Genomic DNA, 22,286 nt, shown 5'->3' with positions numbered 1-22,286 from the left:
AAGCAGATCGACGACTGGAAGTTTCGGATTCTGTCAGTCAGCATGCAGTCGTTCGGTATTCTGAGCTTTGCGATGTCTCTCATTCTCCTCGCTGGTCTGGGTCTGTTTGAGCTTGTGGCTGCTCGTGCCGACGTCGTGCACAACTGTCCATATCAAGTCTGGTGCGCCATCGTCGAGGGATACCAGCCCGACGACCCTACGCCCCAGTCCGACCGTCCAGCAGTCGCTTGGGTGAACCAAGCAGCGGGACAACTCCTGACCAGCTATTTCGGCGACTATCCACAGGACACGGGCATCGCGATGATGTGTACGCGAGATCCCACTGCGACGACGCCGCTGGTCACCCAGCTCGAGTACGCCTGGGAGCAGTCCGAGAACCAGACCTATTTCGACGTCAGCAACGTTGCGGGTGCGCCCTTCGTCGATGAGGGTTTCAGAATGGATGTCGACGATCCTGAGGATCCTAATCTGACGCTCCCGAGTTGTCACGGCGCCTATTGTGGCCCCGGAGACACCAACTGCAACGATATGTACGAGAAGTCCAATGACGACTTCCAGGGCATGAGAACCTGCTCGGACTCGGTCAATATCAAGTTGACCTTGTGCTCTGGGTGAGCGGATGCCCATGACAGGCGAGAATGGATGGGACCACAACTTGCTGTAATTCCAAAGGGCAAGAATGTGCTAGGTTTCCTTTCGGAAATTTTTCGTCCTTGACATCGTTGCTGGGATGATTCAATTGCAGAGCTCGCATAACCTCAAAGGTCTCAGACATAGCAAGTGAGCGGTGGTTGAAATTGACTTGACATGGGATTAGAGCGAGGAAGTTTGGGTTATACCTATCGACTGACCTGAAACTGGGCTCTTGATGTACCGAGTACATATACGCACCCTCGAGGAGAGAGGCTGAATGCGACGGGACGGAGTATCTGAGGTCTCACAGCACGATTGGAGTGAGAAGACCATGGCGCACGAAGCAAGCCAAGTGATATGATAGAGACCGGACCCCCCCCTGGAATGCCATCTGGGAGTACCTCGTACCTCGAATGTCTTGAATAGCGAATTGAATTGCAGTCCTGAAAACCCACCGTTGACGCCAGGCGCAAAGCATCTCGTTACATCCCAGAGTGTCTCTAGCTCGAGGCTCGGGGGATAGCACCTAGTCTGGACCTTGCCATGGTGACTCTGAATCCAATCCTGGTGGTGGCGCAGGAGACGTAAACGGCAACTGGAAGTTGTTGTGCTTGATGCCGAGTTTCCTGATGAGTGATGACTCCTTCGTCCGTGGCGTTTGAGTTGGGCGAAGGTCGTTGTTGATTTGATTGGAAGAAAAACCAGCGTCGCACACGGGGGCCCATGCACGATTACACAATTAGTGAGTGATTCATTCACCACCTTGACAACCTCGTCCTTCTGCGGGCAGTGGGCACTTTTGTAACCTTGACCCTTTTGCCTCAATCAGTCTCTACCCTTTCTCTTGAATGACCATTGTCGTCGAGAACGTCCGAAGAGAGAATATAAAGGGCCACCCAGGTGCTGTTCAAACAACCATCCTCCCCACAATCCACTTTCGCCTCGAAACAACTGCGCTCGACCCCTCCTTTCACATCTCCATTCCGCCTTTTTTTCTTCTCTCCCTTCTAGACGAACCTACAAATCCATCGCGGGCTATTGAGTGAAAATGGCTGTACGAGCACAGGTAAATTGATCTTGTCTCTGTTTTTCTTCGTCACTGCAACAAGCCAGTCTCTAATTCTTCTCCTGGTGCAGTTCGAAAACTCCAACGAAGTTGGCGTCTTCGCCAATCTTACAAACAGTTACTGCCTCGTCGCCGTCGGGGCCTCTGAGAACTTCTACTCCATCTTCGAATCCGAACTTGCCGACCTCGTCCCCATCGCTCACTGCACCATCGCCGGCACCCGCATCGTTGGCCGCCTGACCTCAGGAAACAAGAACGGTCTGCTGGTCCCCACGTCCACCACCGACCAGGAGTTACAACACATACGGAATACTCTGCCGGATAGCGTCAAGGTCGAAAGGATAGAAGAGAGATTATCAGCGCTGGGGAATGTCGTGTGTTGCAGTGAGTGGCGTTGTTTTTGCCTTGCGAAGTGGCGCATGCTCGATCCAATTTTCTAACAAGAGCGTTTCTCTGCAGATGACCACGTCGCTCTCGTCCACCCGGACCTCGAACGAGAAACCGAAGAAATCATCGCAGATACCCTCGGCGTCGAAGTCTTTCGTCAAACGATCGCCGGCAACGTACTGACCGGCTCCTACATGTCCCTCTCGAATCAAGGCGGCATCGTCCACCCGAAAACGAGCATTCAAGACCAAGATGAACTGAGTTCGTTACTACAAGTGCCTCTTGTGGCGGGCAGTGTCAACCGAGGAAGCCCCGTCGTTGGTGCTGGCATGGTCGTCAACGACTGGCTGGCAGTGACGGGGATGGACACCACAGCGACAGAGCTGAGCGTCATCGAGAGTGTCTTCAGATTGGGCGAGGGTGGTCCCGGCGGACTGGACGCCAGAATGAAAGCAAACAAGGAGAGCATCGTCGAGAGCTTCTATTGAGCATCGTTTTGTGACCCGTGGAACATATCCTTATTTGACCCTGGACATTGGCACACCATCAACAAACTTGGCTCACGGATAACAATACGTCCCTGATTGACAGAATGGTTTGCAAGAATCAATCGCAGAAGACGAGGGGACGTGGACGCACCTTTGGCGGCTAAGGAAAAAACATCCTCGACGGGTTCTTCTATCTCGCATTTCCCCACCCTCTGATGAGACCCGCATCGCAGCGGATGCAAGGTATTGGATGAGAAGACAGCAGAAAGACCAGAAAAGAAATGGTGCAGACCATCTGAGAGAGACGCCACACGCGCGGCAGAGAGAAGTACAGAAATTTGCTGGATTACTGCGTCGGAGCTTGAGTTTGAACTCGAACACGAGCATGAGCAAGAGGCAGGAATGCAGAGTCAAAAGTCAGCCAAGCCGCGGTCCCAAACACCAACGGCCTGCGTCCCGGATCTGTGAACTGCCTCACGACAGCGCGTGTGGTGATGAGTCCTAGCTTTAGCGCTTCCCAGGGACGGTGAGTGGATGCTTCGTCGGTGGCGTGCCAAAGTCCGCGACGATGGAGGAACAGAAAGAGAGGAAAAGAACGAAGGAAAAGGATAGGACCGGAAGACTTTCACCGTCTTGGTTTTTTTTCATGAACTACGAGGCACTCCTCTTTGTTAGCTATTATGTCAGGGCCGTTGGGTCTGCTGGCTACCAGCTACTTAGTGACACAACAACATGGGCCGGCATTTCACACGCCCTTGGTCAAAGGCAATAATATATAAAAAAAATCAACGAAGAGACAAAAGATCTTGCGCCAATCGGCCCTTTCTAGGCGGCTAAGATGGTTTGTTCTCAGCAAAGTATGCCACTTGACTGTGTTGACTCCCAAAAAATCCACGGGATGAAAGATGGCCGTGCCGTGTCCCCCAAGTCTCAAGTCAATCCTAATGTACCTAGTGAGTGCACTCTGCGTGCGCTTTGGTAAGACCTCGCCCAACCGATTCGATACCCTCGACAACCGAGTTACCAGGTCCAGGTTGATGTACACAAAATTGACTCCCAAGTTTGCTCCAAGGAGGATTCCCTCCAGCCTGGTAATTGTCAAGCTTCGTGAAGCAAAATGCATGTACGCCGAAGCCCCGACTCCGTGGTAACAGCTGTTATCGGCCTGCCTCTGTTGGGCCAACAGGCTGATTGTCCACCATGGGATTTCTGGTCTCCCCTTCTGTTTCCGCTGCTGTTCCATTCCTCATGACTACGTCTTCCGTGTCATCCCCTTCGTCTGCATCTTCCGCCTGCGCCTGGGCCAGCACGTCTGCCATGCTCCTTCCCTTAAAACTGGTGTCGGCGTAGATGTCTGTTTCTCCGCCCATCTCCACGTCTGCGCCTTCATGTTCCCCTTCACGGGGTGTACTGTCAGGCGGTGTCTCTACCGGCGGCGCAGGTGGTGGTGGTGGAGGCGGCGGCGGTGTGTCAACCTCCATGTTGAGTCTCTTTACTGGCGATCCTATTGGTTCTCGCTCGTCATCTCCTTCCGCAGCGGTGGATTCGTCTGTCTCGATGCGCTTCCGCTTTAACGTGCCGGCCCCATTGGTTTCTGATGGTGTGTTGAGATTGGGCGTGGCTTCCGCGTCCTCATCTTCATTATCCGACATTTTGATGTCTTCCTGATCCAGGGTGGTGTCTGCCTCGGGAGGCGATTTGGCGGGAGACTGAGCAGGTGACGCAGCAGATCCTTCACCACCTCGTGGGTCTTTCTTCCCTTTCTCCCTTGCCGCCTTTTCGGCTTCGTGCTTCTTGTGCTTTTGGTAAGCCTTTTCGAAGAATTGCTTGCAGAACTCTTTGACTTTCTTCTGTTGCCGCTCGTCAATCTTCGTGGGATCCTTTACGCGACCCGCCTTGTAGTCTGATGCCACCAGCTTTTTGGCGATCTCTTTGGCGAATCGTTTCAGGTCGTCCCGGGGGATTTTGTGCTTGTATTTGTTCATTACGTGAGAGATATGAGGGAAGAGCTGGACCACTTGTCAGATGAATCCCATGATGCGCATTATGCGGAAGCCAAGGCAATACTTACAGTGTTCTCGTAAAGCTTCTTCTGTTTCTCTAAGTCGTACGCCTTCCACTTCTCTTCCTTCTTCACTTTGGATGGTTCCGGCGTGTCCGGCGTGCTGTTTTTTGTATCTTTGTCGTGAGACGTGACGATGTTCTCAATGATACTTTTCAGCACATCTCGTTCCGATGGTTGTTTCGGTGGCGGTGGGGGAGGGGCCTCTTCTGCGGGCTTCGTGGGTCGAGCCCACGTCGTCTGCCCGTTAACCGAATAATAGTATGTCCTACCTTTGTCTTGGGCTGTGAACCAGCCGCGCGGTAGTGGAGGCGGCCCACGATGAAAAGGTATAGGAGGACGTGGGTAGAGAGATCCCGGTCGCTGGAGTGATCGGGGACCCGATGGCGCATTTAGCCCAGCAGGCCCTCTCGGCGGAGATCGCGATCTCGACTTGGATCTTTTTCGTCCCTGGGCAGACTCTCGTCGCTCAAACGGCGTTGTCTCCGTCTTGACGGGTGTGGAAGCGTCTTCCCTCTTCTTCCGGGGGATTCTGTAGGCTAATTCGAGCTTCGACCAAGCATCCTGGAGCGCTGAGGCTTGGGTTGCCACCCTCTCGTCAGAATGGCTAGTTAAGGATTCCATCGTCTTGTCAATCTTTGCATCGACGATTTTATTCCTCGTCAGCCGTGGTAATCGGTCCAGGACGTCGAGAATCTGAAGGATAATATTCTCATCGTCTCGCCATGCCGAGAGCTGTGAATTGAGGATCTGGTAACCGTGAAACCTGACGACTCGGTGCCAGGCTTGATCATCGGTACATCGTTGGATGCGTTGCAGGAGCTTGACGGCAATCCATTTCTCTTTACACTGCATTAGTGCGGCCATGACCTTGGTCACGCCGTCGACGTCCAAAGACTTCGCTTCGACACTATCAACGTAGTCCTCGTCGTCTTCCGCCGTCTTCTTCTTGCGCGGCCGTTTCGCAACCACGGTGTCCCAGGAATCGGCATCCTCGATACCCAAGGCCTCGATGGTCGCAGCTGACAGCTTAGTGGCGCGTTCGGTCTGAGTCTTACCTCCGATAAAACCTGTGCAGTTGGCCTCACCACAATAGCAGGGCTGCGGATTAGCGCCATATCGATCGACATTGTAATTGAAGACCAGTTCTTCCCCAGCTTTGATATAGCGCTCAGCGAAGATACCCATCCGCAATTTGTCACCGACCACCCATTTGTCGACATAGCAGTTGGGGTTGCAAGAGTGGTTGCAGAAACGACCGAGGTTCCCCTTCTTCGTCGCATCGATAAATTCACCCTTGCTCAGGGACATGAAATAAAAGTGTTTGATTCCTTCTTCATCATACTGTCGCATGCGCTTCCGGAAAGTCCCTTCGGGAATTGTCTCGCCGATGTATTCAAAGATGAAGTCGTGCGGTCGCAAATCAACATCGGCGCGAAGACCATAGCCCTTCTTTTCTGTTTTGATGATTGACACTTTTGCGTAGAGGCGCCTGAGAAATCTCTGGTTTTGGCATGAGACACCGCAACCACAGTCATTGGCACATTCCATTTTACACGCGCGGTTGATACAGTCGGAATCCTCCCCACAGGCAAGGTTCTGCCGGGTGGCCGGATCTGGACATACATGGTCAGTCTTTGCGAGAATTATCAATGATCAAAATGGACGGCAGACTCACTCCATTCTTCGCTGCAATCACAGTCGAGAGCATGTTCGCTGAAACCCAGATATTTATTTTGATAGGTGCAGGCATCAATGACGGTGAATGTCGAGGTGGCTTCTTTGGTTGCATCTGGGAGGTGGTCGAATAGAGGAGCGACGCGAGGGGGAAGCTTAGATGCGGCTCGGGAGGTCTTTGCGGGCTTTGAGGGTTCCTTGGGTTCAGGCTTGATGGGCGAGGTGGAGGTCGAGTGGTGGTGACCATTTGCCTCGCTCGGCTCTTTCTTGGCAGTTGACGTGTCAGGATCAGCGGCGGGAGGCCGATTTGAAGAAGAAGTCGATACAGAGGATGAGCGGGATGACTTTAATCGCCCTGGTTTCAGAGAAGGTGATGCCGAGGGGCTCGCCGAGCTTTGATGCTTGATGGCGGCTACGCGACTGGTGCTGAGCTCGTGGGCAAGCTCGCCCTCACCGTCCACCGACTCTTCACGCTTGACCTCAACCGTCTCTTGCTCATCTACAGACGCACGTCTGGATGAATCTCTGCTTAATCGACCCATCTTGACGATGATTGTGATGAATCTGCAGACCCGAAGGATGGTTTGGCGCCAAACCAACGCAGGAGTGAGGTGGTGCAGAAATTTCACGGGACCTCATGTGCATCTGGGCGTTTCGGGCCAGACAACCATGGAGCTCCAACAGAGGCAATAATTCAGCGCTGGACAATCCAGAATCCGAGTCGCGATGAACAGGGTGCCCTTATATCAACTGCGCTTGCCAATTGCGTAGATTGTCTGAGCCCCAGGGTGGGAATGAGACAGTAGAGAGGTGGCCGACTGGTCTATCAAAGAACGAGGGGTAGAGTGACTACCGTCCCAGAAATTCGCAGTCGCACGATGGACTTCTTTTTTTCTCCTTTCAAGAAGTGAAGGACATGAGTTGTCTCTGCAGCGACCGTGGACAAAGTGACGAAGCAAGAGCAATAGAGCGGCGGTGAGTGAGTGACATTCAAGAGGGCAGGATAGCGTGGCGGCTCCCTCCCATCATCTCCGCGCCACAGGCACAGGCACAAGGCACAAGGCAGCGAAATATGGAACCAATGAATCAAGAATCCCCGGCAGTAGTTCCTCACGAAAAGTGATCCGACACAATAGGGATAACGATGATGGGTGAGTTTGCGTCCAAGAAAGGGCAAGGGGCGGCTGAGAGAAGGGAGGATGATCAAAGGCTGAAGATGATTTTCCTTGTCAAGGTGTCGCTCTTGTCTCGCTTTCTCTTTCTCTCTCTTTGCCCCGGATAAGCCCATGCCAAGACCAGCCTCCGACATTCCGCCTTTCAGCCCTGCATCCTCTGCATCCTCTGCATCAACAGTCACCCTTTGTCTACCCTCTTGTCCTCTTATATTCACTATGCCCTCCCCAAGGTCCAAAGGCACTGCCATCACCACCCTCATCCCACTTTGCCTCCAATCTGCAATATCTCACTGACCAAGGCTGGCTCCTCTTCAAAACACAATCCCCTGCATCGTTGAAAATTTCACCGTTCTTTCCTGTCTATCCCATACTATCTGTGAATCCTCCCTATGTCTATTAATCCACCAGTGCCGTTTATTCCCGAAACAAAAGTCGCCGGTGGTGGTATTCGTGCATAACCAGACACCGAACCACACAATTTCGGCCTGTTTGTCCCGTGATCGTCGAGGTGGCTGGAATATTGAGCAATCAATATGCGACAAACGACGCATCGCAGCATGCAATGTCTTCTCGTCCCAGGCCTGGGCTCCTGGCCAGTATAGCATCGAGTCAACCCCAAGCGCAAATTCCCCTAGGCGGTACCAGTACAGCAGACATGGCCTGTCAAGGCTCCCACCAGCGCCTGAATCAGCTGGCCTCGTCTTTAGTTCGTGTTCGGCTCTTGCTCTTAACCAAGTCCATGAATCCCATCAGAGAGGTTCTTGCTTGTCGTCCAGCATCTACTGCCTTACCTTTCCATACCGAAGATTGCTTCCCAGGCGATTGAGGGCTGGTTGGCGAGTTCTCTGCTCCCTCGGCTCCAGCCCCCGCTGGCGGCGGGGTGCTTGCTTTGGAGGCCTCTGCTTCTTTGGCTCGGGCTCGTTCTGCTTTGTCGGCCGCGATCCATTCCCGGTGTTCTTGCCTCCTTTTCTCATACTCTTCTCTTGCGGCTTGCCGCAGTGCGCGGCTGACTTCGGTCACCCGGGCCTTTCGAGCAGAGAACTGCGTATAGTCCTTGATTTGATTCTTGGCTTCTTCGCCCTTCGCCGCCCATTTGCCTGCGAGTCCGCTGATGGCCATCAATCTCGCATCCACGCGTCTTGTGAGGTAAACGTTGGGCTCCTTCTTCTCCTCCCGGGCTCGAGCCATTATTCGCTCAATCTCGTCGCGGTACGCGGTTTCATAAATGTCCACGTCCGCCGCCCCAGGGCTTTCACTGACGATGGGCACATCGTCGTCTGCTGGAACAAAGGTCCCGTCCTCGTCGGTGCTGGAACTGACCCCCGAAAAAGTGGACGGACCAATGTAAAGGTATAGTTGGTCTTCCAAGGGGTCGTGCGCGTGACCTCGGTGGCCTAAATCGTCAGTAGTGTTTGCGTGTGGTCTCAGCGATCGGAAAGGAGGCAGCGTCATTGGGTCGAGCTTCTCGATGTCTACCATGCTTTGGATTCTCGACAGCGAGTCATCCGTGTTAGAAGGACTGGCAACGTCTCTGCCTCTTTCGACTCCTTTTCGCTCTTCGCTCTTCGTCGTATCGTCTATACTGAGCGTAGGCACCGGTCGGACATCCAGCTTCTTCACGTCTTGAGCAAGCTCTTCAATCCGTGGTTCCGCATCTGTGTGGTCTTGGCCGAAAGCATTGAAACTATGTGATTTTGGGGGGAAAGATTCGGATTCTTTGAGCATAGCTGCCGGGGGCTGAGAGAAATGTGAGCCTTCTTGATCACCCAGGATTGAAGTCATGCCCTTAGGTTTATCTTTTGCTACGAGGGACTTGAACTTGTTGACAGCTTTGACCTGCAAAGACTGTGTCAGCAGAGCCCATGCCAAGTTCAGTCTCAGAAGCTTACGACTGTCATGAGGTTTCTCATATTCTTGGTAATCGCCGCGTTCATCTCGGCCTCTGTTGGGGGCTCAACAAGATCAGAGGTGTTCTCTTCCTCTGGAAGCAGCTTGTCAGTGCCCTTGTTCGTGACCCACGGATGTTCCTGGACCAGGTCAGCATGCGTGACACGACTCAACGGGAGTATTTACTCTCAGCTCCGGCATTTTGATACGTTTCTGCGGATCCTTCTCCAGTATGCGGTTCATTAGATCGCGAAAATCTTCGTCTTTTTCATCGCCTAGGTCTGGCTCTTCGGCCTTGATGGCTTCGTAGAGTTCAAAAATGCCCGTCTTCTCAAATGGGATTCTGCCGTACTTCAAGCAGTACAAAGTCACCCCCATTGACCAGATGTCCGCCGCGCGCCCTGACACATCTCCATGTCGAGCAATACACAGCTCCGGGGGAAGGAACGCAGGGCTGCCAGCGGACTTTGCAGTGAGCATTTCGGAGTCCTTTTCAAACATCTCCGAGACACCAAAGTCGACCACCTTGAGCACATCGTCTTCCGTGACCAAGCAGTTGTCGGGTTTGATATCACGATGCACTACGCCTTGAGCATGCAAATATTCGATTCCTAGAATCAAATCTCGAAACCAGTATCGACAGACATGGTCGGGGTATGGATCTGCTCTTTCTTCCAGCCCTACCTTCATAACCACGCCTTTCTTGCACATCTCCAACACCATGTATAGCGAATCTTCTGACGGATCATCCAAGACCTCGATCAACGAGACCAGGTTTGGGTGGTTCAATTTCTTCATGATGGCAATCTCCTCTTTTATCAGGTCTATTGAATTGACCTGCGCTTCGCCCTCTCCGACGACGTTTCGGTGCAAAGGGGAATTGAAGCCTTGCAATGCACCCCGGCGCCTTTGGGACAGAGGTTTCCGGAGGATGTGAGACTGCGCTCGCTTGCGCAGTCGCGCTTTGGAGAATTCTTTGACGGCCTATATATACAGATCAGCATTTACTCGACCTCCTGGTCCGTCAAGAGCCCGCACGTATTCTTTCCCATACTGATCGATGGCTAGATGAACTGCTCCAAAGGAACCGCGGCCAATCTCTTGCTTGATGATATATTGATTGATGCGGTGTTCTGCGACGCCGTCGTCTTTACTGGTGACATATTCGGATCGTGCGTTGAGAGATTCCTGCAGAGGCTAGATCAGAAGGCTCATAAAGTCGTTCTGGAGGTGGTCTACCTTGACCGGCCTGTGTGCTGAAGGGGTCCGACGGTGATGGCGGGAGGGTGTGTTGTACTCAGGACTGGACCTGCAGAGATGGTCAGACACATTGGATCAGCCGCGGATTCGTAGCTGCCCACTACTCACAAGTGTTTGACCACAGGAGGCTTATTGAGGGTGGACGAGTCGTTGGTGTTGGCCCCTTCGTGGAGGGCATTCACATGTGATTGTGGTCGATCGCGGGGCTGGTCTGATGTATCGCTTACGGGAAAGCGACGAGCTTCCTCCGCCGACGTGGACGTAGGCGACGCAACGATATCCATGAGGCCCTCGACATTTGAGTTGAAAGCCTCCCACGATGGTCGTTAGATATCTGGATCGGGAGCCCTGGGACGAGCTCAGCTCTCGCTCGGTACTGTCGCCAACAAAGAATGACGCTGGACGCCGGAGGTCAAGAACCGTGGCAGGTGGAGAAATTCTCCGCCGCACTTGCCCGTTCTTGGTCCGCCAGAGGCTCACATTGCTGAGGTGTCGAGATGCCTACCCGCAAGTAACCATCCAGTCATACGCACTGAGCGACATGCTATGACAAACGGACGTTTTGTCGAAGTTCAAAGAGACGATTGATCTCCTAGGAGCTGTTGAATCACCACTGTTTTCGTCTCATCAGCCGGCTGAGTGTTTCGCCCTACACGTGCGCCTGTCGCCGCCAATTCTTGACCGTTCCCAACCAGCACACTCACTGTCACAATGGTGGTCTATTCCTTTTATATATTTGATAGACATGGTAAGAGACGAATTAAAGCTTGGGTCGAACCGAAGATTTTGATATTTGTTGATTGCCGTAGCTGAATGTATATACAAGAAGCGATGGCTACCTCCATCGATCTCGACCACCGGCAAAACTTCAAGGCCATCTTCCCAGACATACGTCAATGGCGGGCCGCAAGCACGCTCTACCTTAAGCGCAGAGGACGACGCCAAGCTCATATTCGGGACCGTGTTCTCCTTGCGAAACATGGTACGAAAGCTGGGAGGGGAAGATGACAGGTCGGTCGGCCATGAATTTCGGTAGACCGATCTGCTGATGAAGAACACAGCTTCCTCTCCTACCGGACCTCCCAGTACAAACTGCACTATTACGAGACACCAACCAATACTAAGTTTGTCATGCTCACAGACACCAAGTCCGGCTCGATGAGGATAGCGCTGCAGCAAATCTACGTCAACTGTTATGTCGAGTATGTAGTGAAAAACCCATTGTCACCGGTCGAGCATCCTGGCGGTATTGGTGTCAACAATGAATTGTTTGAAGCAAGTTTGGAACAATTTGTGGTAAGGTCGATTCTGCATGCTGAACAAAGCCTTGTGCTGACCAAGTAATCCAGGATCGAGTCCTGAACGCCCCTTGATGAAGTCAATGTGCCGACAGAGGGACTGGTTTCACGTTTCCGTGGTCTTGCAGACCATATTACCTGACATTCCCTTTCGACTTCCTTAGCGTCTTGGAATCCAACAACGGTGCGGCAGGCCGGTTAACTTGATATGTCGGCTCGGAACGACTCCATCAGCTATCGAGATATCCCATTCTCTGCTGAAGGTCTGCGGGCTGCTTGGCTGCCAGTCACGACAATCACAATCAAACAATGTATCACTTTTCGCCCCAGGCAGCGGTCGCAAGGGCGAGACGAACGTCGATATCCACCAGACCAAGATTCTTGTACGAGTACGAGTACTCGGTACTGTGAGAAGCGAGCGCCAGGATCTCCAACGTGCGTGCAGCAACGGTTTTGGTGAATTCTAGAATCATGACAATCCTAGCGCTGTGGCACGTCGGCTACGAGTAGTTTCTTAAAAGCAAACCGCGAGGGCGGCTCCGGCTGGACGGATGACCCAAGGGTCAGCGCGTAAACGATCTGGGGCTCACATGTCTGAGAAATAAATTGGTCGAGGCAAAGCAGACGACCAATGTGAAGACGAAATTGAAGATCTCGCCGTTGATTGGACACGTGCGAAAAATCCTTGGTGCCGAGCTAGAAATGGCCTTGCAGAAAAGTCCGACGAATCATAAAATTCACACGGAAAAAGTCGTCCGGAGATCCCAAGTATCTGCATATACGAAAGAGCAAGTGCTCTTCCCCAATCTCGAGGCAAAATCCTCTGTCCTTTGCATGGAGATCTCTCTGATCGGCATGTCATGTGTTGGCCCGGCCATCCACGTGCCAAAGATGGCGCAGCCTCACCAGGAAATAGTCCGTACGAGTAAGTGGACGGGGCTGGACTGGCTTGACATGGGCGGGAGACTCTTCTCCTTTGCGTGGATCAGGGAAAGACATCATGAGTCGAATGAGCGGTCAGTAAGGTTGTCAATGTCAAAATCAGGATTTGGAATCGATACAGGAATACTTTCTGGGCCGGACAGAGCCAGAGAGATGCACCCAATCTGCATAGATTTGTCTTAGTATGCATCCTTGCAGAGCACTTTGGAAGTTGACGTGGAGGAAATGTCCAATGACAGGTAGATGCTGGTGTAAAGGCAGGACAGTGCGGCTCTCACCGTGCATACTGAAGGTGATACACCGAGTGAAACCTTTGTTTGCCCTTGGAGTGGCGAATGAGGAGCTGAGGTGCTGTGTTTGGGGGGACTATCCTACTCAACCCCCCCTATCACCTTCAGCGAAATTTCGTGTTTGAGAATATTTCTCATTGAGAATAGAGCGAAAGAATAGCAGAGAGGAAAACTAACGCCAAAGCTGGCAAATAGAGCGATGCTGGTTGCAGGAAAGATCGGTGAGGCAGCGCGGTGATGGCGGTGGCTGGCCGCATAGACCAGGCTGTCACTTTGTCAACTCAAGGCTGTCAGAATGGCCGCAGAAGTGGCCAGCTGACAGTGTGTACTAGGTACGGAGCACGGAGTAGCTGCAACACCATCCTGCTTTTCTGATAGATCGTCTGGGGATCTGTGGGTATGTTCGCCAAAGACACATGAGGCTGAGGTCGACGAGTTAAGAGTCACCTTCGGATAGCCCGAGCAAAGCGAAGCAACACGCTTGGTCCACTGTGAATAGGAGGGAGCAATTCCTGGTTTGTGCCAGGCGTCTGATCAATGTGCTTTTGTAAACACTGATGGCTAGGGGAGATTGCATCAATATGAAGCCAGGCAATAGCTTGAATTGACACTGCTCGAATCTGAAGAAGCAGAATATCCCGTGTTCTGTGCCTTTTAACGATTCGGCAGCGGCCGCCTTGGTATTTTGGGGGCGAGGACTGCCTCCAAGACACCTCTGTCTATAGCCTAGACGCTTGGGACTTCAGGGCCTAGAGCCCAGCTTAGGTGCCTATTATTATCCCGAGCTCCGTAATTTGGGCCCAGAGCCCAGCCCAGGCACCAGAAGTCAATGCCCACGCCCGCTTGTGTCTTGCATTGTGCGCCTTGGCCTTTTCGTCACTCGCCCATCTACAGGTAACCATGTGTCCATCAAGATTCCACCTCCACTTTATGACCTCGTACTGATTCTTCATCAACTCTAGCAATGGACCACACGAGGAATCCACACGCTATGCACCTCCTAACACACCAGCTGAAAATTCATTGAGACAATCCGAGGTTGTGTGAGACTTGTCGCTGATCCTAGAATCGTCTTCGGGCCTGGCTCCCTTCTCCATTTCCCTTCACAGCCATCACCATTTCCTCCTCGTGTTCAAATTAAAAAGTCAGACGAAAGCCAGCCATGACGAAAAAGGAGTGGGCAACCCTCGAGCAACCCCTGGCGCGAGTAGCTGGTGTACCTACTGCTCCTCCGAGTACGACCACAGCAGGGGGGCGGCAGATGAAGCCTAGGACTCCCACTGACTCCTCCATCCTGGTTCATCACGAAAGAGAAGGAGACCAACGCGCACACACACCCTGGACCGTTTGCGGTTCCCTGGAGTCCCCTAGCCTCGCTGGCTAGCTCCTATTTCTTTTCCACTTGAGCGGCCCTGGTCGATGACCCTGGTCCCAAACTCTCCCACTCTCAAACCTTCTCAGACCGCGTCAAACCCAGAGAGTCGTATTCTCGGGCCCAACGCCCAATCCCTCCATGCACCATCCATCGGCTTTTTCTTTGTGTGCTCAAATTGCTCCATACTACGCATTGTTTCCCCATTCGCTCCCTGAGACCAGGGCTACTCCAGGCACCGTTGTCTGCAATTCTATCCACAGCTTCCATTGGCGAAAGGCGGTGGAAAATGCATCGCACCACTGGCACATTCGGCGAGTTGAGGCGTCCCCCCATTGTACGGAGTACCTTTTGATGTTTTGCTCTTGCCTCCTTCCTATCCCAGCCTCTGGATCTCTGCCCAACGATTGGGCTGACGGCGGCTTTCATGGGTTTACCGTGTGCCAGTCATCCAGAGGTGCCTGACAGCTATCTCCACCAACTCTGCCAAGTATAGGATCCACTCCCCACTACCATCCGCCACGATCAAATACATCCTCCCCCCATGTGGAACGGAGCTGCTACGACGTCTGTACCTTGCTCAACCCAAGACGCCAACAGGCCGAACAAATTCACAGTCAGCTGCAGGTCCAGGTCCTCCAGGAACCCGTGCTACCACTCAACCGCTTCCTACTTGACCAGGGCCTCTTTGCTCTCTCCACTTTTCCGAATTCCAACAAGCCACCCACCCCGCCGAATCCTCGCTCGCCTTCTGGACATGGGGCAGCCCTGACTGACGACTTTGCTTCTCAAGACAAAAAGACGACCCAGTTGCGCGTCTGAGAATCCGTCTGGACGACTTTTCTCCTCCACCCCTCATCTTTCCATAGAGCACCAGGAGAAATCTGACAGACCAGCGTCCGTTTCTTCATATCCTCCCCAGTGCCACCCTACCCTCCATTCCAACTCTCCCACACCTACCTGTTCCGCTACCACTCACGCGACTTGGACTCACAAATACCTCTCGGATCGCCACCAGTCTCGACGGCCTATACCGCGGTCATGAGAATATAGAATTGACCAATCCGGCTTGACTGCCTCGCATACCGCTCGAAATGTCTTCAACGTCTAGTCTGGCGGGCGCTTGCCCATCCCCGTTCCTGCAAGAGACCCTCTTCCCAGATGCAGGGGGATGTACGTACTCATTCAACGACCTCGACTATTCAAGGCTGTCGCTAATAGTCCTCAGTCATCGAGGGACGGTTTTGCATGCCCTTGTCCAACATTCAGCCTAACCTGACCTGCTGTTTACCCTGTCCGATGACCGACTGGACATATTCGGATGGTAAGCGGAGATCAGAAAACACTGTCAGGTATCGACGTGCTGAACTTCGCCAGGATTTGAATCCCGTACCGAAATCGCCAACTGGGTGAACGTGGCAGCTTTTGTGCTGTCTGTATATCTTCTGCTGTCATTTGCTGTTCTTCCCGTCAAGTATACTCATAGACACTATTTGAGTGTCTGTCTGACCGTGGGAGTGGTTTTTGTGGAGGTATGTTCAAATGTGATGTTCGTACTGGGCCTGATGGCTGATATTTTTCGTATCAAGCTTGCTTTCATTATCCCGCTGGCCACGAAACCAGCGCAGTGCTTCAATGAAATTACCCCGAATGACATGAAATCCAGCGGCTCTTGCGCAGTCAGTGGCGCCTTCTTGTTATTTGGGGGTTGGGCCATTGTTATTTGGGTTTTCTGCAGAGCTCTCGCCCTCCACCTCCAGATTTGCTGGGAGGTGGTGCTTGGGGTCAGATCATTCTACACAGCACTGGTTCTAGGATGGCTGATCCCCATTATTGGCATTGCATTGACCCTAAGCCTGACAGGAGTGTCATTCCGATTTGGCAACGTCTGCCACATCAACCACAAAGATGCTCTTCAAGATTACTGGGGACCCCTTTTGGCTTTCGCCGCACTGGCGTTGGTGCTGCAATTCGTCACCATAGGTTATTGCGTTCAAGTCTACGTCAAGAGCCTTCTCGATGACAAGCAAACCACAAATTCCAGCTCTCAGCCTCCGACATACCAAGGGAGTCTGAAAACGGTGACCGCACGACAGACTTATCGCCGAGTCAAGAGGGTTGTCGAGCTTCAATGGCGCGGGGCCAGCATTGTGCTTGTCATCATTGCAGAAGTCGTGTTCTTTTCGGTGGTCTTTGTCTCTATGGACAACAGTACCAAAGTTGACGCGGCGCTTTTGCAGAAGTCCGAGCCTTGGATCACCTGTCTCGTTGCGCACAAAGGCGACAAAAACCAATGCCTGTCGCTCGCGGGCAGCTTGGTCAAACCAGAGGGGGTCGTTTTGGCAGTGCTTATTGTCCTTGGGGTAAGTTCCTCGATCCCATCCGTTCCCAACATGTTCTAATGACTGTTACAGTTGAGCGGGTTCTGGTGCTTGATGTTCATGGGCCGCTGGTCTATGACACATGGCTGGGCCGAATTTTTCAAAACAAAATTGCTTCGAAAGAGTGAATTTGTCTCGGCTGATGCCAGACGATTCTCGAACGACCCTCGTACGTACGAAATGCTGAGCGGAGCGACGCCTCAACTGAACATCCAAACCCCAGATCGAGCGTTGACAAGCCCCCGAATGCGGACGGAATTCTCGCCCACGGACACGAAGGAAAACCTCTATGGCTCGGCTCGAGCGTATGTCACCCCGGTGTCGAGTTATTCCCATCCCACTCCCCCGAGTCAACACAAAGACTGGGATCCGAAGTCGACGCACGCCAAACCAATGGATCCATCCGGGAAGGGCTTCGAATTGAACATATATTCGGGATGAAACGTGTCGACATATCACCCAACCTCAACCTCTTTATCCAACAATATACTTCCTGCACATTTCAGCGAGCGGCGCCAAGGATTGATTGTGATCTGAACAGAATTTTGCTACAGTTTCATATGGCCCGAAAGTGGCTGTTTTGACCATATCTTCCATGGTCCAAAGTCCCGCAGTGTTTTCAATGCATTATGAGTTTACGCGGCTTCTATGTTGGAACAAAGGGAAGAAGAGAAAGCACAATGTGTGGGTGCAGCATTGTGATGTACAAATGGGAAAACGAAAGCATAGGGAGGCGACCGAATGTGTACAGGATCGCCGGTGACAGGACGTTTTCCTTGAGCCACCATGACTGTGGTTCAACATTCAGGGGATACCCTTTCGAGTCGACATATTTTCTTTGCTTTCTTCGACATTGTCAATACAGAGAGCCGGTCGCTTCACAGCGAGAAAAGCCACGTTGACGGCGAGTGCGCCGAAGAGGTGAAGAATTGGATTGGAACACCAGTGGGAGCAGCTGGATTCCACAATACTGTACAAAGAGGAAAAGAAATTCCCCCTTGTCGTTTTGTAATATACGGCAAGAGGGGGCTGGATCCTACTAGAATTGCCTGTTATTTTCCTTTCGAAAGAGAAAGAGGAGGGAGGAGGGAGAGGAGATCAGTACTGAGACCGTGTGAGAAGTCGGGGCATCGTGTGCAGTGGCAGCCTGACGTCTGGGGTTGTGAGCAGGTCGATGTGAGAGAAGATTTGTGTATATATCTATGTATGTATAGAGTTGATCAGAAAGTCTTGAAGCTTTCATTTCAACGGCCAACGTGCACTGTCCAAGTGTCTACTTCCTGTCTTCCCTGTTCACTACCATGCTCCGTGGTGCTTCCAGATCATTTGTGTCCCTCGTCATAGGCTTCCTCCCAGCAACCTGTTCGCCGCGGCTCCCCTGACTACTGCGTGAGTACCGGTAATACAGTACCTAGGGACACAGGTGCAGGCTTTTGGGCGAATCCCGCCCCCGGATTTCGCAATCTGCGAGTACCTACCTACGACTAAGTTCCCTGGGTACCTTAGTGTTGGACGCGTTTCGTGCCGCCTCACTCACCCACTTATCACTCTTTGGCAGACGAAGTCATCCGGAGGTCCGAGCGAGCCCACACACACATTCTACCGAGTAACACTTGTGAGTGCTCACTCACTCACTCACGCAGGTTAATCACATTTCTAGATCGATCGATCCGATTCAAGAAATTAACAAGAAATATCTCGTACCAGTTGGGTCTTTCCAGGGCAGGGTATGTAACCTACCTAGGTAGGTACCGTAGGTATCTCTGTGTTTCTGGCACCGCCGTCACTAGTAACTTTCTGGCTTGTCCTTGGGTTTCTATCTCCCCTTCACCCCTGGTTTGCCCCTCTTCATATCTGCTCGCTAACCACGAGCTAACTAGGTACTGGCGTTGGGGGCCCCACCACATACCTAGGTATTGCCCTGGCTAGCTGCCAAAACGAAATCTTCATTAGGACTAGATTTGTGCCCAAGTGTCCCAACTAGCCGGTGCAGCTAGATCTGAACGTGAAGATATCTCCGTGCGCTACCACACACACCACTCTCTCTCCTGGCCGCCCATGGTGCTCGCTGCGACGAAGCTTATCTCAAGGAGGGGGGAAGGAAACCGTTCTCCTACCATTTGATACCTAAGGACCTTCTCTTCCGGGATTCGTGTGGATTTTTATTCCCCGACGCCTAACCGGTAGTTCTTGAAACCTTTCCAAATAATACCCAAAGGGAAGCCGTGAGCCTTGAGTAATTAGCTTCAACGGTCCTAACAATCAATGACCAGGAGTTTTGAACAGGGTCTGTGCCCCTTCCAAGGAGCTACCCTATGCGTACCTAGGTCAGTTACAGTACGCAGTAGGTTTGTAAGTACCAGAGCTAATCTACATTTCTCGGGCGTCTCGGGGATCTCGATTTGCAAGAAATTGTGGCACTCGTTAGGGGCGGTGGCATACCTAGGTAGCTCTACCTACCGTATCTTTCCAAAGGTTTTTTGGTCTGTGCACGGACTCCGAGGTGGCTTTTGTTCCAGAATCTGAATCCCTAGCTTTGCTTTGCGTTCGTGTGTAGCCTGTTTCTTTCCATGCTACCGTAGCTTCGAGCCTACGACATGTACCTACCTATGTGCCCGGTGCTAGGTACTACTTATGACGATCTCTTGCTTGAGGTTGGATCATATTTGTCCTTGCTCGCGGAACATTGAGTGATTCAAACCCCCGTCCCCGTCTTCTCCCTCGGATTGAAGGTATAATCTTACTCTCCCACAACCTACTGCGGCATGAGGAAGAGAGCCCCCGAAGCTCCGTAATCCCGTGCTTCCGGCGAAGGACAGACACAGGTCCCGAGCGAGCGCCTTGACTTACTCGCAGGTTTTGTGGGCGAGCGAACTTCGGCTCGCGTAATCTATCGTCTGTACGTTCTCGGTAAATATTTGTACGGAGTAGTTAGTTAGTTGGCTTGCTAGGTACCACTTCGAAGTTAATGTGGACGCTTCGTTATGTTTGTACATGAGCAGGTCCAAGCAATCCTTCGATGCCTTGTTTGCGACTAGTGCTCGTGCTCGTACGTGGGTGGGCAGGCGATTGTTCCTTCGCGCGCGTGCCTTGCAAGCCCTCTTGTGGTGAGATTTTGAGATAACCGAGCCCCCATGAAGGCAGGCACACAGCCATTCTGACAAGAACACTGGTACGTTCGTACGAATAATACTCGGTATGCATGGGGTAAAATTCGTCATAATCGCCCAAGAGATGGAACACGAGATTGGTTATCAGGGGCACACTTACCGGGGGAGGGACTGCTTGACTACTATCATGAGTAATTGACTGCCTTGTCGGGCCTCGCGTTTTTGGCTTGTCTCCTTTGCACTGTCGCGCTGTCACACCATCGCAGTCGTCGATACGCGTGTTTGATCCTCGCGGATGTTTTGACATAAATGCTGATTTCGGATTGTTGTGGCCGTGGCTTGAAGGCGCGCGCGACGGATCTGGCTTTTTTTTTTAACCTAAATAACAGCCTCCGAGAAGGCCAAGAAAACTCTGAAGGAAATGGGGTTCCGTTGTTCAAAAATAGTGTTCGACGATGACAGCGATTACGATGGCCAAGTCGGAAAATAATGGCGTTCTGAGACAAGCGAGATCAGATGGCGCGCAAAGGCTGCGAGGCTATATGCTAGGATGCATGTATGCGTCACGTCAGTTCAACTCGACCACGCCCAGCAGCTACAGTCTTCGCGCGTTGGACAGCTACAAACCCTGACCACACCTTTCCTGAGGGAAGTTGCGGACGGACAGATTGGGAGTGTGCAACAACCTTTGCATGGCGTTGCTCCGGGGTTGTAAATTGGAGGCTGACGAGGCTGAGGCCGGCCAATTTAAGCTTGCATAACGCCATCCACGTGCCGATTGGGCAGGTTGACAGCCACGAGGATGCCCAGATCAAGGAGCCTGGACTTTGCGAACAATCGAGGGACTCCTCGCATCCGAATTCTTTATCTTCTTCAAGCGCAGTGGCGAAGTCTGTTGATTAGAATATCAGCACGAGGACTTGGCAGGATCTGTGTGCTGGGAGCAAGCAAATTTACCTGCCAAAGGCCTGCTTCTAAGTTGTTTCCCAAGACTCGAAGGCTCAATTTCAAATTCAATCGGGGTGCGTCTTTCAAGAAGCGCCCGGTCGCCGAGCTGAAACCAACAATGAAAAGAGAGTTTTCCAGATCCAGGGATCCCATGATCCCACACCACGCGGCATGCCACGTGCGAAATTATGGGGGACAGCAGCAAGGTCTGCGTCACAGGGATAGCTTGCCTGAGCGTTGGGCAAGATCATGCCTTCGTACCGTGGAGCAACGTGTATTCCTGCTCGTCGCCAGAGCCACCACACTGAGCGCTCGTCAGTCGAATTGTTGGTTTCCGCAGCTTTGCTTCAGAATTTGACACAATGAACCCGATGGTCGCCTCCAGCCGCGCTCGATTGCTTCGCAGCATGTTCCCTTTCAAGCAACTCCCAGAAGACTGAATCATTTGGCGCTCTCACTATTGTGTGGCGCAGGAGCCACAAGGGGTAGGCTGCATGATGGTGTTTGAGAACCTCATTGCCAGGTTGCATTCAATAGCTGGAGGGCGGCATTCAATCGCCCCGAACTCACACTGAAATGTCCAGAGCCCGGTACACCCTCCATTTGAGGCCCATACAGACGAGTTATTGTCCTACAGCAAGCCAAATCCCAGAAAAAGAGCCTGTGCGCGCCTCACACCGTGTGCCACTTGATCAACTGGCATGCCGGTTTGAGGTCAATGCAGAGGGTCTACATTCCTGAAGTGGTAAGGATTGCTCATGAGGTAAGGTCGTTGGAGGCTCGCCATGGTCTCTTCAGACGATGTTTCGAACTTGACGATGGTAAGTATCGATGTATGAAACACTCACGAAAAAAAAATAGGCTGGAAACACTGGCGAGGACGCTCCGGTGACAAAATTTCTATCTGCTGTGGACACAGATCATCAATGCCGCGCTCACCACTTTGTGCGATGCAAGCAATCCATATCAGGAGCCTTGTGGAATCCGAAACGCTGTTCGGTATCAAGACCGCAACGGTAGAATAGCAGCGTTGCATTGAAGGTCAATCTGCTGTCCCTGATATCTGTACAGCGAGATTCCGTGTGTGCTGACGTCTTTTGCAGGAGATGGTGCTATCCTGAAGATCGTCGCCTCAGCACCAGTCTTTACCTCCAAGATTCGGCTTCACAAAGCCGTCAAAGCTTTGTTTCGTGGGTGGGGATCTCTGGGACTGTGGAGGTCACAGTGCAGGTGCTGTTTCTCCTATGTCTGTGAGTCATGTTCCCGAAAATATCCGGCTCGTGCTCCTGTTGCAGGTCTGCAGATCCAGC

At 52.3% G+C, this 22,286-nt stretch overlaps 6 protein-coding genes across 6 annotated transcripts; 4 read left to right on the top strand and 2 right to left on the bottom strand.

The window, feature by feature from the left end:
• Positions 1 to 42: 42 nt before the first annotated feature.
• Positions 43 to 615, top strand: Z520_05503 (uncharacterized protein; the record flags this gene model as incomplete). The annotated part of the gene is made up of 1 exon (XM_016776006.1): positions 43 to 615. The coding sequence occupies one exon, from the start codon at positions 43 to 45 to the stop codon at positions 613 to 615; it is 573 nt and encodes a 190-aa protein (XP_016633165.1).
• Positions 616 to 1,681: 1,066 nt separating this feature from the next.
• Positions 1,682 to 2,574, top strand: Z520_05502 (eukaryotic translation initiation factor 6; the record flags this gene model as incomplete). Its single annotated transcript, XM_016776005.1, has 3 exons — positions 1,682 to 1,699; positions 1,771 to 2,083; positions 2,159 to 2,574. 3 exons carry the CDS (start codon positions 1,682 to 1,684, stop codon positions 2,572 to 2,574), a joined length of 747 nt encoding a protein of 248 aa, XP_016633164.1.
• A 1,157-nt stretch (positions 2,575 to 3,731) lies between these two features.
• On the bottom strand, positions 3,732 to 6,855 carry Z520_05501 (uncharacterized protein; the record flags this gene model as incomplete). Its single annotated transcript, XM_016776004.1, has 3 exons — positions 3,732 to 4,583; positions 4,646 to 6,252; positions 6,315 to 6,855. The coding sequence occupies 3 exons, from the start codon at positions 6,853 to 6,855 to the stop codon at positions 3,732 to 3,734; spliced, it is 3,000 nt and encodes a 999-aa protein (XP_016633163.1).
• Positions 6,856 to 8,175: 1,320 nt separating this feature from the next.
• Z520_05500 (uncharacterized protein) lies at positions 8,176 to 10,919 on the bottom strand (the record flags this gene model as incomplete). Its single annotated transcript, XM_016776003.1, has 6 exons — positions 8,176 to 9,324; positions 9,378 to 9,515; positions 9,562 to 10,359; positions 10,414 to 10,563; positions 10,615 to 10,684; positions 10,744 to 10,919. 6 exons carry the CDS (start codon positions 10,917 to 10,919, stop codon positions 8,176 to 8,178), a joined length of 2,481 nt encoding a protein of 826 aa, XP_016633162.1.
• A 547-nt stretch (positions 10,920 to 11,466) lies between these two features.
• Positions 11,467 to 11,979, top strand: Z520_05499 (transporter particle subunit bet5; the record flags this gene model as incomplete). The annotated part of the gene is made up of 2 exons (XM_016776002.1): positions 11,467 to 11,617; positions 11,672 to 11,979. The coding sequence occupies 2 exons, from the start codon at positions 11,467 to 11,469 to the stop codon at positions 11,977 to 11,979; spliced, it is 459 nt and encodes a 152-aa protein (XP_016633161.1).
• Positions 11,980 to 15,631: 3,652 nt separating this feature from the next.
• Positions 15,632 to 17,359, top strand: Z520_05498 (uncharacterized protein; the record flags this gene model as incomplete). The annotated part of the gene is made up of 5 exons (XM_016776001.1): positions 15,632 to 15,710; positions 15,766 to 15,861; positions 15,915 to 16,069; positions 16,127 to 16,900; positions 16,952 to 17,359. The coding sequence occupies 5 exons, from the start codon at positions 15,632 to 15,634 to the stop codon at positions 17,357 to 17,359; spliced, it is 1,512 nt and encodes a 503-aa protein (XP_016633160.1).
• Positions 17,360 to 22,286: the final 4,927 nt, after the last annotated feature.

The sequence above is a fragment of the Fonsecaea multimorphosa genome (genome assembly GCF_000836435.1).
Source record: "Fonsecaea multimorphosa CBS 102226 unplaced genomic scaffold supercont1.9, whole genome shotgun sequence".
NCBI classification, from domain to species: Eukaryota; Fungi; Ascomycota; class Eurotiomycetes; order Chaetothyriales; family Herpotrichiellaceae; genus Fonsecaea; species Fonsecaea multimorphosa.
The sequence above is the reverse complement of the archived record's forward strand: the minus strand, read 5'-3'. Positions and strand labels throughout refer to the sequence as shown.